The sequence below is a fragment of the Cheilinus undulatus genome, linkage group 3 (genome assembly GCF_018320785.1).
Source record: "Cheilinus undulatus linkage group 3, ASM1832078v1, whole genome shotgun sequence".
Classification (NCBI taxonomy): Eukaryota; Metazoa; Chordata; class Actinopteri; order Labriformes; family Labridae; genus Cheilinus; species Cheilinus undulatus.
Genome location: NC_054867.1, coordinates 46974981 through 46989125, shown reverse-complemented (window position 1 = coordinate 46989125; position 14145 = coordinate 46974981). Strand labels below are relative to the sequence as shown.

The following is a 14145-nucleotide window of genomic DNA, read 5'->3' as shown; positions in this document are numbered from 1 at the left end:
GCTAACGATTAAGCTGTAGTTAGAAAAACTGGTTAAGCACATCAGCCGCTAAAGAGAAAGAGCTTGTGTTTCTAGACCTTCCCCTTTTTCAAGATACAAGTTGTAGGGGATTCAAGGGAAAGTGTTTGAAACCACTGCTGCAGTGTTTGTCACCTTTGCTTTGTTAAACTGAATGTAACACAGCCATAATGCTGAATGCTGGTCAATCAGAAGCAACAGACACATGCACACTCTTAGAGCAGGCTTGCTGTCCTTTGGCACCAACATCCATTACTTTCGTCTACTACTTCCACTGCTGACTGAATTGCAGCAGATCTTCACCCAGCCACTTACCATTTTGCTCTTCTTTTAAAAGATCACAGTAGAATAGCAGCAGAACTGTGTCCTTTTAAACAGGCTTGAACCATTACAGAGGTATTCACAAATATCTCAGACAACTGCTTTAACCAAATTGCTGCCCATCTTAACATAAAGAGAGGAGCCTTTCTGTATGTCTGTCCCTTTCAGCTTCAATTAACTGCTTAACAATTGGCTTCACATTTGGAGGATGTTTCTGAGGGCCGAGGAGAGTGCATTGTATTGTGTGAAGTGGACTGGATGACTGGCCCTCAAAACCATTGCAAGCATCAGTGCCAAGGGCTAAGCATTTGGCCTGCTTTAACAAATACATGTGTTGCATTTAGATTTTCTAAATGAATGATTCATTTATTGATTTCCAGAGCTCTGAACTTTGGTGGCATTGGAGTGGTAATGGGACATGAACTGACTCATGCTTTTGACGACCAAGGTGGGTAAAAACATGTATTTCAAGCAATTTTGATGAAAGATGATAACATGTACGAGTGTCCTTTAGGTGCTGAATGACTGGAATGACAATGCCTTTAACATGTCATGGCTGAGAGGGTTTTACTCAAAATTTTATTCATAGGCAGGGAATACGACAAAGATGGAAATCTGCGTCCTTGGTGGAACAATGCGTCTGTGGAGGCATTCAAGAAGCAGACGCAATGTATGGTGGAGCAGTACGGGAACTACAGCATCAACCAGGAGCCTCTGAACGGACGACAGACCCTTGGAGAAAACATCGCCGACAATGGAGGACTCAAGGCTGCCTACAAGGTCTGTTGTCACACAAGAAGCATGAGTACCTTTAATATTTTCTCTACGTGAGGGGAAACTGGCTTTCAGCCACCGAAGGGGGACCGTTAAATGTGTTTAGATGATCATGGAAAGTTCACACCAGCACTGCTATGCTTCCTAAGGCGACATTGTCAGATTGAATGTTTACAATGTCAGAAAAGTATTGCACAGATCTAGCTTTAATCTCCCAGCATTAGTTTATTTGTCGAGACTCTGCTGTGGGTCACATCCATTAATCTGTATTGGAAAAAGCCGAGTTGTCTGGTTTACAGTGAAGCCTGGAAATGCGACAGGTGGCTATGAGTGGCCTTGTCAGCCTCTGGTTACTTCTTCACATGCACACATTCTTTCCATGTAATGAAAGGTCAGGAGCCGGGAGGCAGATGAGCAAATCATATGGACGTAGAAGCAGCCTGCACTACCTGCTTCTATGTTCACCTTCTTGTGTTTACTTCAGGTTTTATTGCAGCAAAATTTCACATGAACAGACCTGTAAATGCATGTGTGTAACATGATCATGTGTTACTTTCTAGGCTTATACAAACTGGATCAAAAAGAACGGCGATGAAGCCACACTGCCTGCACTGGGAATGACCAATCATCAGTTGTTTTTTGTAGGATTTGCACAGGTTTGTATCACTCCTGTTTTTTTAAATTCATCATTCTGCCTACTGATGTTTGTGGAAAGATGAAAATTATGTTTTACAATGTCATCTCAGCTTTCTCTTCACTCTAAAAATAATCAGAAATACAATTGCAAGAAAAAGTATGTGAACCCTTTGGGATTTCTTGGATTTCTTCATAAATTGGTCATAAAATGTGTTCTGATCTTCATCTAAGTCTCAACAATAGACAAACACAGTCTGCTTAAACTAATACCACACAAAAAATGATATGTTTTCATGTTTTTACTGAACAAACCATGTAAGCATTCACAGTGCAGGGTGGAAAAAGTATGTGAACCTTTGGATTTAATAACTGGTTGACCCTCCTTTGGCAGCAATAATCTCAACCAAACATTTCCTGTAGTTGCAGATCAGACCTGCACAACGGTCAGGAGGAATTTTGGACCATTCCTCTTTACAAAACTGTTTCAGTTCAGCAATATTCTTGGGATGTCTGGTGTGAATCATTCTCTTGAGGTCATGCCACAGCATCTCAATCGGGTTGAGGTCAGGACTCTGATGGGCCACTCCAGAAGGCTTATTTTCTTCTGTTGTAGTCATTCTGTTGTTGATTTACTTCTGTGCTTTGGGTCATTGTCCTGTTGTGTCACCCATCCTCTGTTGAGCTTCAGTTGGCGGACAGATGGTCTTTAAGTTTTCCTGCAAAATGTCTTGATAAACTTGGGAATTCATTTTTCCGTCAATGACAGCAATCCGTCCAGGCCCTGAGGCAGCAAAGCAGCCCCAATATTGGTGTCCCGATGTGTGATTTTACACTGTCATATGGCATTTTGAAAGCACAAGAAACGTGTAAACAAAGCGTGCAAGATCAGCACATATACACAGTCAGACTCAGTACTGCAACTTCTGTCCTGCTAGTCTTCACTATTATGGCTCTGTTTCTACCTCCAAAGCTGGCTCGTATGGGAAAAACTTCACCCACTCATTATGCCTCAAAGACATTAATGTTGAGGTATAACAGGGTCTTAACACCCCTGTCTTCTTGAACAGGCATGTTTTTACTCACATACTCCCCCAAAATTGTCAAATTTCACGACAGGCTGCTCCTGAAATCTTCCTGTAATCTCTCCCAGCGAGATGACTTTCCTCTCAGGGGAAATGGGGGATCTCAGGACGAGTTCAATACTATGATGACAGTTTTTTGCCTTTGTATCAATGAGGAGTGTAATCGGATAATTACTAAAGGGACTTTGTGCATGTATGAACAGGGCTTTATAGGTGAGTACTGGAACTTTCCCCTAAGCAGACAAGAACTAAATAAATCTTGTGTTTTTCTTGTTCACCATTTAAAACTTGTCTCCATTTTTCCAATTTAGGCATAAAGTAAGGTTGAGCTGCTCAAAAATAACAAGACTCATTGTAAACTGTGACTGTCCAGTTCCATACTACACTCCTTTATCAGCCTACTTCAGTCACGTGTTTTGTACCGTTTTTGGCTGAAAGTTAGAATGGTGTAATCTATGTCATCTATGTAATGTCATAACTCAGATTTTCTCATCGTGGCTTCAGAAGCAAATATTTTGGGGGTATGGGAAAATGGAAAGCCTATATTTTACCTAATCTCCATTCTTTGTTTAAGTAGGTTGATGTATATTCAAAATATGTCTGTAATTTTTCTTTTACAAAAGAAAAGGCACCTCAGGTTCAATTATTTATGTCCATCTTTTTAAATATAATTTGTAATTTGATTTTATATATACAGTATAGTTTTAGATTTATTTTATAGTATGACTGCAAAATATTGATGAGGGATTACTTTGAAAGCCATTTTTATCAATGTTGATTGTACTAATGTCTATTCAAAATGTTATCCCTAATAAAACAAATTAAAAAATGGAATATCCCAGCAGTTAACTAAGCCTCTCAAATCTCATTACTTGTAATTTATCACTGAAATCCTCTTGTCCATTTTAGTTTTTTTTTTAACCTTATTTACCCCTCATTGCATTGTTAACATACTGCCATGTTTATTGTGCTTCATTTTACTGTGACATGACTGTATTGCAGTTGTTTTCTCAAGATCTCAACGTCTAGACATTGTTACCTTGGGATGTTAGCACTGGTTTATCTACACAAGTTTATTTTTCAATATCTTGGGAAAAATACTGAAAAATACTTGTAATCCTGGGAAAACAAGCAAGATAATGACATAAATAAGTCAAACATTTCAGGAAACTAATAGAATTTACTCGTCACAGGAAAATGGAGTAAAATAAAAGGATTGGATTCTTGTTTGCTTTGGGCTTCTGTAGCTTTATAACCCTTCTGTTGTTTTTACTGTTTTTTTTTTTTTTTTGTCAAACACTGTAACATTGTTATTAAAAATACTGTCTTGATTTGTATGGACTGCAGCATTAACCCTTTATTTTCTGTCTCTCTTTCCTTTATTAAACATTCAGGTTTGGTGCTCTGTCAGGACACCTGAAAGCTCACATGAGGGCTTAATCACAGATCCTCACAGTCCATCAAGATTCAGAGTCATCGGCACGATCTCAAACTCACATGAATTCTCAAAGCACTTTGGCTGCAGCGCAGATGCTCCCATGAACCCCAAACACAAATGTGACCTTTGGTGATGCTCCGTTTCTTGATGCTGTTCATCAACAGAGATAGAGACCGACTATGAGGAAAAAAGCCTGAGTCACTGATGAAGTTTCTCACTTTGAGGAAGAACCACTGAACTCCTGCTGCTTTGCCACTTAATGCTTACCAGGCTCCTCTTTGTCAGGATTAAAGGTTACTGATCTGTATTGAGGATCACAATCTTCAGGGCTTTTCCACAATGACTGTGGGTTTAGCAGCTTTCCACAACTTCTAAACCTAAATGTAGATATGAAATGTGCTTTGTGAACACTGGAAACCCAAAGAATGCTTACAACAGGGGGAGTCACTCTTAATTTTTATGTACAGCTTGTTTGTCACAATTAGTGATGAACAGGTAACATCACGTTTGTTTTGAACTCTTCACTGTGCTTGCATCTGCTCCTGTTGCATTCAGTTGTATTTTATTTAAGGTCACATTATTTTATAATATATCCACCATAAGGACTTTTAAGACTTTTAGCCTGGTTGATCGTTAGATATCTGGTTCATCTGGACCATTTTAAAGTAATTTTAAAAGAGTCAGTTTACATGGGTTTAAATACAACAAAGTTAATATTTCAGAACAACTTCAGTTGGACAACCTGGTGGGACTAAAGATATTGATGTACAATGTTTATTTTTTTATACTTGGTGTCAAGAGCAGATACAAGTCAGAAAAAATGAAGGAAATCAACTGCAATAAATTAAAGCTTTAACTTTTTCCATTCAGAACTCAGTCTTACTGGCTAAGCTATTTTGTGCCACACATATTTTTATGAGCAAGAGTTTGTCACAGATTATTTTGTATAGTAAAACCAATCTTCAAAACATTTTTGTCTCATGTCCAACATTTATTCACTGTCATGTTCTATTGTACTACATTTTTGTAGTATTCACTGCTCACTTGCTGCTCACTTAGCCACTTGATGGCGAACCTGAAGGCAAATCGTTTAGCCCATTTGTAGCTGCGAGGAAGCAAGAAAAACGGTAGGTGGCGCTAATGGCATAGAAATACATGCCACTGTCCTAGTGTAGTATTTGTGTACTGGTGCAAAGTGTAGGCCATGAGCTTACTGTGAAAATTGCTGAGTGTAACATTTGGGGAGTTATTTTACATTGAAAGAAAACTGCAAGGATTATGTAGTGGATATTAGTGCAACTTGATATAGGTTTATTTAAGTATGCGACTTAACTGAATCATTGTAATGGTAATTTTTAATCACACTTTATTCTGTTTATTTAATCCGTTGTAGAAAACAGTAAAAGATTTAGAAAAAAAATATATATTTTATTAAATTAAAACAATAATATAAGCTTGCAACATTTAGCATTTTCCCACACGTTAGCAACGTGAACTCTGCTTTGTATGTATCTGTGATTGTAGGTTAGTTGATTAGCCGAGCGATTCCGTAACTGGCCGAGAATTGCCGAATCATCTGTCCTGCCCGGACTGCTGGAAGCGGCCGCAACGCCATGTTGGCGAAGTCTCTCATCTCTGTGAGGAAAAAATGATAGAAAACATACTTGTCGACGAGAAAAGGTAGATCGCCGTGGGAGGTTGAAGATCGTGGCGATTATTTATTTTAAAAGAAACGAACCGAGCCGGATCCGCGGAGGTTCCGGACGGGCGAGGGAGGCTAAACCTCCCACCGTCCCCATGAATAGCACCGCTGATCCGAACAGCGACTTTCCATGAAAAAAAGACGTTTGTGTTGCTATTCGAGCTTCGTTATCCCACTTCGTTAAAGGGGATTTGGGGCCTGCTTCAAGAATCTGCTAGGCTTGCTCAATGTATGCAAGCTAGGCGCTGTTTGTATCAGTATTTATAGAGGTATTGTTTTTATTTGTTGATTTTTTTACGATGAGTTTGCCACCGAAAGTGGTTCCCAAACCCGCCGCTGTCGCAGTTAGCGGACCTGGAAGTGGCCCCTCTCCGTCGAGCCAACTGCGGGCTACCCTGACCTCCGTGTCTCTGCCGCCGGGAGCCCCAACAGCTCCTCAGCCCGGCGCTGTACCACCACCTCAGTATCCTTTCATTCTGGTAACATTGAAATGGCTTGTAATATCATGCATTTCACTCACATTTGTGACACTAACGCACACTGTTGTTTAATTACTGATATTATTTGTTGGATGCGGGGATGATGCCTTGGTTTGGAGGGAGCTGGGAGGGGAGGGGACAATTAGCTAGCTAAGTATGCTAACATTAGCTTATCAAGCCGGCTGTCAAAGCTAACGGAAATGTCAGTTAGACATCTGTGCTACACAACTCATTCCTGTCACAATTTCTTTTCCACTAGAGATGTCAGTTGAATATACTGGCATCATATATTGATGTCAAATGAGGCGATATTACGATTTAATAGAGAGTTATTCACCGGCAAGCTATCGGGCTTTCAGTACTGGTTGCCGGCTTTGTTCAGTGACCGTTGCTAGCCAGCTAGCTTGCTAGCTAGCTCAGGTGCATTAGCCTGGTTACTGTGCCAGCTAGAGTAAAGATAGCATCAGTGGCTAGCAAGTGCACAAGTCAGTGAATGCTGTGTCGCAGAGCAGTAAAGCTTCATCCATGACTTGTGACTTGTCTGCATCCGTGTTGTGCTATTGACTTGAAAAGTAAACGTGCAGGTTTTACTTAAAAACTGGAACAATTTGATAGATAAAGACGTCATTTTACACAGAAATATGGCGGACCAGAATAATGTCAGTGAGATGGTCTTAAACTTTTTCTTGATTCACGTATTGTAAATGGGCTTTGGGTTCATCTGTCATGTGGTGTAAGCTGTAGCTGACGGTTGCTGTTCATGTAAAGCTGCTAGAAGTAATAGCCGGCAAAAATTATGATTTTCATAAATATTATGTATACCTGTATAAAACATTTCTCCAGAATCATCACAAATAATGTAAAAGACGTGTTTGCAATGATTCTGCTCCATGTATTTATTTCTGATTTCCTTATTGGGGACATTTTATGGGCGTCATTGTTTGTGTAGCGATGTGAAGCTCACCTGTCATAACTCTGCTGGTTAGGAATAACAGAAAAAATACCCAAAGGGACCAGTGGCCTGTTGCACCGGTTATGTGCACGTTATGTACTTTATACTTTATTCCAAAACCCATAGGTCCATATCTGCATACATAAAAATATACAATAACAAACAACAACCAGTGGATAAAATCGCAGTTCACAAATTATTAGTAATTAAAACACAAAGAGACATATGTCTTAAGTTATGGCAGAAAGTCCACACTAAACCCTACATTGAAGCTAGTTAAGGTATAAATAAAGGTATGTCATTGTTTGGTTGCAGCACATAGATGTAAGGTTTATGTTAAAAAATGGAGATTAGCATATTGTTGCAGATATGACTTTTTCAAGGCTGCATGATACTATGTATGATATCGGTATTAATACATTTTAGTTTAAATGTGAATTATTGGTCTTGGGAAATATGAAAATATCTGCTGATATTTACAGCCAATATAGTGGCTATAATATCTGCCTACATCCACGGTAAATATTGGCCAAATAAACAAAGTTAGCAGAAGTTTAAGTTTGTCCAACAGACTTACTTCAGCTAAAGTATTTTCTTTGTTCATCATTCTTTTCAATTTAAAGTGTGTTTTAAGGATTGAAATTTGTTCATCCTTGAACATTAAATTTTGTCTCAAGGAGTAAAGTTTTAGGTCTAAACTACATTTAAATATCAGTATGGATAACATCATTTTGTAAATATCTGCATATCGAATAATGGCAAAATCCAGCACTGTGTATCCCTAACTTTTTCACTTTGATCATTCAGTTTACAGCTGTGCTGCCTTTCTTGTCTGTTGTTTCTCAACAGGCAAACAGCTGAAAATAAGTTAATCTAACTATTGTCAATCCTCAAAAAGTGCTGAAAGTGGATGCAAAATATGAAAGTCATTTTGATTAGGTGATTACCAAAGCCTTCACCCTTAGCCAAGAGTCAGTATAACATGACACTGACATTGAGTGGCAAAATATCCAATGACACAAGATAATTTAACGGTGGAAATTATCTCTACTCATGGATAACCACAGTGTAATTGATCATGTAGAGCACACCAAACAGCCAGTGAAGTCCTCTGCTCCTGTCATACTCTGAGGTATCCCACCTATTGAAACCTAAAACAATGGATGTTTTATGGAGGATTTTACACCTGTTTGGAGGTAGGTGTAATATTTCAGTTGTAGCTTAAGCCTACATTGAAACAAGCTCAGCTGAGGAAGCATCTTAAAGAGTGGAAGAGCATAAACTCAGTCACAAGTAAGACCTTACATTTGAACTTATGCACATCTGGTGCAATCTGTAGCAGGTGACATTGTAGTAGGTCTGCAGCGGGTACTAAAGGTAATGTACATCTTTATGAGATGATAAAGGCACTTAACAAAAAAGCATTTGCTCAATGGTAAGGAGAAGTTACAGGTGTATTGCAGGGGGTGGAGCAGAGTGACAGATGCAGTTGCAGGAAGGAGTGTGGCTTCAGCATCATTCAGACAAAATTTTGCACCTTCTTGCTCTTTTATGATGAGTTGTCAGCATGTTTCCAAGTTCTTAAGAGTGTAACAGCTGTGGAACAATCAGGGAATAGCATCTTATTTATCTGAATCACCACCTTGTTTGGAACTAAGGTTACCTTTTAATCTGAGTCTTGATGACCCACCACTGTGTGCTGCCTCTCCCTGCTTATGGCAGCTTTGGGTTGAAAATAAGACTATGCATGTCTTTTTTTGTTTTGTTTTGTTTTTACAATTTTGACACTTGAGGTACTATTGCATGTATAATGGCTGTTGTGTGGTTTAAAGCATGTGGTACTGAATGTGAAAATTTTGACAACCTTTAAAGAACAACTTCACAAGGAGCACACAAATCCAGCAATGATAAAGAGGCTAATGTTAGTCTGTTTCAGGACCTGGTTGCTGGGAAAACCACCTTCTGACCTACTTCACATGACATCCCTAAGGTGTTGAAGGGTGCTACTGTAACTGTGCACCTTGACATGTCAGTTAATACCTTGTCAGGTGAGCTTTCATAGTGATAAATAGTATAAATTAATACTGAGAAAGTATAGAGAGCTCCTGTCATGAGACAGGTGTTAAGTGAACACTTTTTCAATTAGCTGCCCCTAAATGTGTTGTGATTACTGCCTTTTTCCCATGCATTCATGGTGCATATATTGTTGTGAATCTGCACTGTCATTGCCCCCAGACACACCTTTACCTTTGAGTTTAGTCAGATAAAGACCTGCATTCCTCTAGCCTACTTTTTCAGGGAGTGAAGTCACTGTGGTTATGTCACCTCCTGTTTTATTTACAGCATGGTGGCAGTAGTGTGTGAGAGGTGATTAGTCTGACGTCTCCTGGCTGCAGCTGGCACAGAGAGACGTGCGTTTTCTGATCTGACAGCTTCTCTCGTGGTTTGGCTTTGAGGTGTGATATCTCAACCTGATTTCCTGCCACACATGGTCACAGCCACCATATGATAACAACTGTATAGCTTGCATGGGACTTAAGCTGTGCTGTAATATTTTGAGTTGTCTGTGAGTTAGATGAGTAACTCAAACGACCACGGACGATAATGGTCTCTTTATCTGTTGTACCATGTCCTCTGTTGACTCCCAGGGCTTTTGAAATGAGTGGTGAATTTGCTTAACCTACTTTCAGCTGTAGGATCTTATGTGCCTACTAGTTGAGTGCAAAGCTGCAGCCTTTCCACTTACTCAATCTGTGCCTAGTGTATGGGATCTTTTTATAATAACTTTGCCATTATTTGTCCTTTGAGAACACTTCACATCTCATTGACATGATTGTTGTATTTTGCTCTCTGGTTTATTGTGATTTATCTTGTCTGGCTTTACTTTAGCGTTGATTCAAGCCATTGGTCTGTTTTTTCCCCCTACAATTTTTGAACATAATGGGATTTCTTCCCTCTCTTTGATGATTTTGTGGATATTTATTCTCTGATAATTTAGTGTTTCTATCAAAATATACAGGAACAAACCTGTTGCTGACAAGCATGCACTGCAAGAACTGGTACTTGAATATTTCAAATATTTATTTAGAGGATCAAGAGGAGACAGTAGAAGATCAGAGGAGAGAGTGAGATATAGCACATGAAAAAGGAAATGCAGTTCAGTCTTGAGCCCAGCATGCCCACTTGGAGGACTATGTCCTTCATACATGTGGCATAAACTAACAGCTTTGCAGGTACATCACTGCTAATCATTTTTAGTTCTAAATTCAGGAATACTGAAGGTGTAAAGCACACATTTTAATGAGAAAATATTTCAGTACTGTCAACTGAAATTCTTTATCAATAGCAATGTTGAATAGTTTGCAAATCTTAATTCCTCTTTGCAGACTGCACAAAAATACTGTGTTGATATGACTTTATATTTGTATTAACATTGTTTATATGCAACTCCTGTTCTGGTTGCATAGACAAGGAAATATGCCAAGTGCATATGATACTGTGTTTCATTTAGATATGCACAGTATACTGGCATGGTATTGGTGCTGGTAGGTAATAGTTTATAAGTGATTTATCAGTAAATATGCATGGCCTGCATGTTGGGTTTACATTGATTTAACTGACAGTATGAATACACCACAACGTGAAGCAACAGACCTGCCTCAGCTAAAGTATTTTTCCTTTTTCCTCAATCATATCCTCGTACTTAAAAGTAGAAATGCATTAGTATAACACTGGTATCAGCTGATATTGGCCCTGTTGACGAACATCTGCCACTGGCAAATAATGTGGCGTGAACTGTTGTGAGAAGCAGGTGTTCATCTTTTGTGCCTTTTCAGTTTTATGTTTACCTGTATGCTGAATCGCATAAGAGATGTTTTGCTGGTCAGAAGAAATCACCTATTGAGCTAAAATGTTAAACATTATTGATTAGAATTTTTAAATTAAGCCGTCTTTCTCAAGATTTTCCCAGGGATATCACCCGTGTTGCTGTTTAGTGAAGAGAATTTGTATTTTTTTTTTTACCATAAAAGCACCAGAAAAAGGGCCACATTATTGGTTAGTGTGCTGCATTGCTCACTGTCTGCCAGAGGTAGTTACAGTGGTGTTTTTAGCCTAAAAAGGCAGATGGAGCTTGGTTTTATTGTTGCATTTTAAAATATTTTTTACATGGAATAGGGGCTGTCTAAACAGTTTAAAACTTTATTGTGATTAATCTTAGAATTTAATCAAGATTAGTGTCTGTTTTGTTTCATTTTGGATTACTGTTCTGTCTTAAGCTTAGGGTAATTGAGTTTTTGTCAGATACAGAGAGCTGCCTTTATTTTGAAAGAAAATAAGAACCTTGAGGTAGATTGAGTATGACATGCAGTTAACTACAGAAAAAAGAACTTGCTATTGATTGAAAATGGTATGGAAAAGAAACAAGGTATTTATTTAACACCAGGTGCAGATAGCTTTTGACTTTTCCACTGAGCTGTCTGGGAGTTTTTTTTTAAAGTGAAATGAGACATTAAGGAGCAGTGGTGGGATTATTTTACATCACTGTGACCGCAGGGAGACATTGCAGTGGTGTAACCAAATTGTGCTGAAAGGGACAATAAAGCATTTGTTTAATGCGATCAAATAGATAATGCACTAATTATGGACCTTAATCACATCACACATAGTGCATTAATGCTGACAGCCCTACATTTATTGTGAAAGTAATCCAAAGAAATGACTTTCAGATCTTCATAACTAAAGGTCTATATTTGAAAAAGAATTGATTTATCATTTATGAGGAATCAGATATTTGTTTTTTTGTGTTTCAAAAAAAAATAGACAGCCATTATAAGATGAACATGTAAATTCTGGTGCAGAAGAAAATTGGTGTGTATATATTCTGTTGATATTTGCTAGTTTAGAAATAACTGCATATTGGATATCGGCAAACTCCGATATTGTGCATCCCTAGTGTACTCATATTAGATTTTGACTGTTGCTTTGTGTCACCTTGTTTCAGAATAACCTGGGTATATGTTGAGTAAAAACCACTATATGATACACTGATTGTATTACCCGTTTCAAACAGATTAACAGCCATAATGTGTGTCCGCAGTGGGGTTAGGGGAATATTGAAGTACTTGACTAAATGCTGATATAGAATTTTCTCTTGAATAATGTGCATTAAAATGGATGTTATTCTGTATCCCTGCATTTTGAATTCTTCTTTGGTGTAGTAAATCATGTTAGGTTTGTTCCTGGCAGAGCATTGAAGAGTTGGCTGTTTAGTTTGTGCTTCTGAATTTAATCTGAATGTTAAATTGTTGAGTATCTTTCACTAAAATAAAAAGTATGATCTATTTTGTTCCTGCATTGCATAACAATCTGTGAAGTAGGTGGGAGGTAAAAGAGAGGATAAATTGTTCTGACATCAAGAGAGTGAATTTGCAGGAAAGTGACACTAGTCTGATTTATCCTGGGACCTCCAGTTCAATTTCCGATCTTTTCCTGTCCCTGCATTTAGACAGCTCTGCAGTCTGCTGCACTGCATTGGATTTTCACGTCTGTATGAAACAGACCCTCTCGAGTGTCGCCACTTGTCTGACCTCTCACTCTCTGTGGACCTTTGAGGTCAGGAGTGTGGGAGCACGTTACGCTCCGTCTGGCCCAGGCTCCTGATGCATGGGAATTCCCACTCAGAGGATGTTAGCGTGTGTTAAGATGCACAGGTTTTCATGCAAGCAGGATGGCGGGGCGTGTGTGTGCAAAGCCAGGAGGAAGATGAGGAGGGGAGGGGGTTTGTTTCTGTTCCTGGTTGCCAGAGAAACCCCCGGCGCATGCGTCTGCTGCTGCTGCACTTGCCAGACAATGGCAGCACTGCTTAGCATTCAGAGTGAGAGGCCAAGGTGGCGCTTCCCACCATCTGCCAACAAAGGCCCAGGTCACCCAGCCTGCCTTAGCCCTCCCTCGTTTCCTTCCATCCCCCCACAGCCTCACCTCACCCTCTGCTGCTGGCCCAGCTGAGAAAACTCAGGGCTTCTCCCCCATTTTTCCCCTTCGCTCGTCTCCCTCAGCGTCCCCCTCCAGGACCTTCAGCTTTCATGCTACAGTACTCTCTCTTTGAAGAGACTCACCCCTTTCTTTCTCTCACTCACAACAACTTAGCAAGCTTTTTTCACACTTCTTTGTCCTCCAATTTTTGTTTGGACAAAAGACTGACACCATTTCGCATTATAAGCGAGGGTAGTGAACCTGCATGCCAGACAGGCAGTCAAAGCCAGTTTGAAAGGAACCCTGCATGATAAGACATGTTTACCTTTCTGGATTGACATTTGTGTATCTTGTATGTTTGTTGAACAAAATTACCCATGACGTATCTGCATTTTGATATTATAAACTCAGCAGTAGGCTGCTGTCTTTATAGTTTGCTGCACACTCTGGGTGCTGTGATGTTATCTGCCACATTGCTCTTTAGTCCATACACTCAGTGCAAGTCAAAGTAAGTATAAATAGAGGGGCAAGGAGACAAAAGTAGAGCTAATATGGTAGTACCTGTATTGCTCATCAGAGAGAGAGAGAGAGATATTGTCTACCTGGTGGTAGCGGTGCATCCGGTCTTATCATAACCTTACAGCTCTAAGCACAGCTGTTAATGCCTGATCTGATTACATCAGTAGTTCTCAAACTGGGGTCCAGGACCCCTGGGGGGCCGCGAGTCACAGCTTGGGTGGCTGCGAAATAACTATAGGGACCACAGCACC

General features: G+C 39.5%; 2 protein-coding genes across 10 annotated transcripts in view; both read left to right on the top strand.

Annotated features, from left to right (window-relative positions):
• Positions 1–5239, top strand: part of ece1 (endothelin converting enzyme 1) — a 48396-nt gene extending 43157 nt beyond the window's left edge. For both annotated transcript variants that reach the window (XM_041780838.1, XM_041780830.1), the window contains exons 16-19: positions 720–787; positions 929–1119; positions 1674–1769; positions 4226–5239. In XM_041780838.1, coding sequence (XP_041636772.1) covers positions 720–787; positions 929–1119; positions 1674–1769; positions 4226–4402 — 532 coding nt within the window. In that variant the 3' untranslated portion in view covers positions 4403–5239. The remainder of the gene's footprint in view (positions 1–719; positions 788–928; positions 1120–1673; positions 1770–4225) is intronic.
• A 609-nt stretch (positions 5240–5848) lies between these two features.
• eif4g3a (eukaryotic translation initiation factor 4 gamma, 3a) overlaps positions 5849–14145 on the top strand; it is a 115756-nt gene continuing 107459 nt past the window's right edge. For 6 of the 8 annotated variants that reach the window (XM_041782680.1, XM_041782679.1, XM_041782676.1 and 3 more), the window contains exon 1: positions 5849–6434. In XM_041782680.1, coding sequence (XP_041638614.1) covers positions 6271–6434 — 164 coding nt within the window. In that variant the 5' untranslated portion in view covers positions 5849–6270. Of the gene's footprint in view, positions 6451–14145 lie in introns of all 8 variants that reach the window. The other 2 variants (XM_041782681.1, XM_041782677.1) reach the window with 1 other exon arrangement.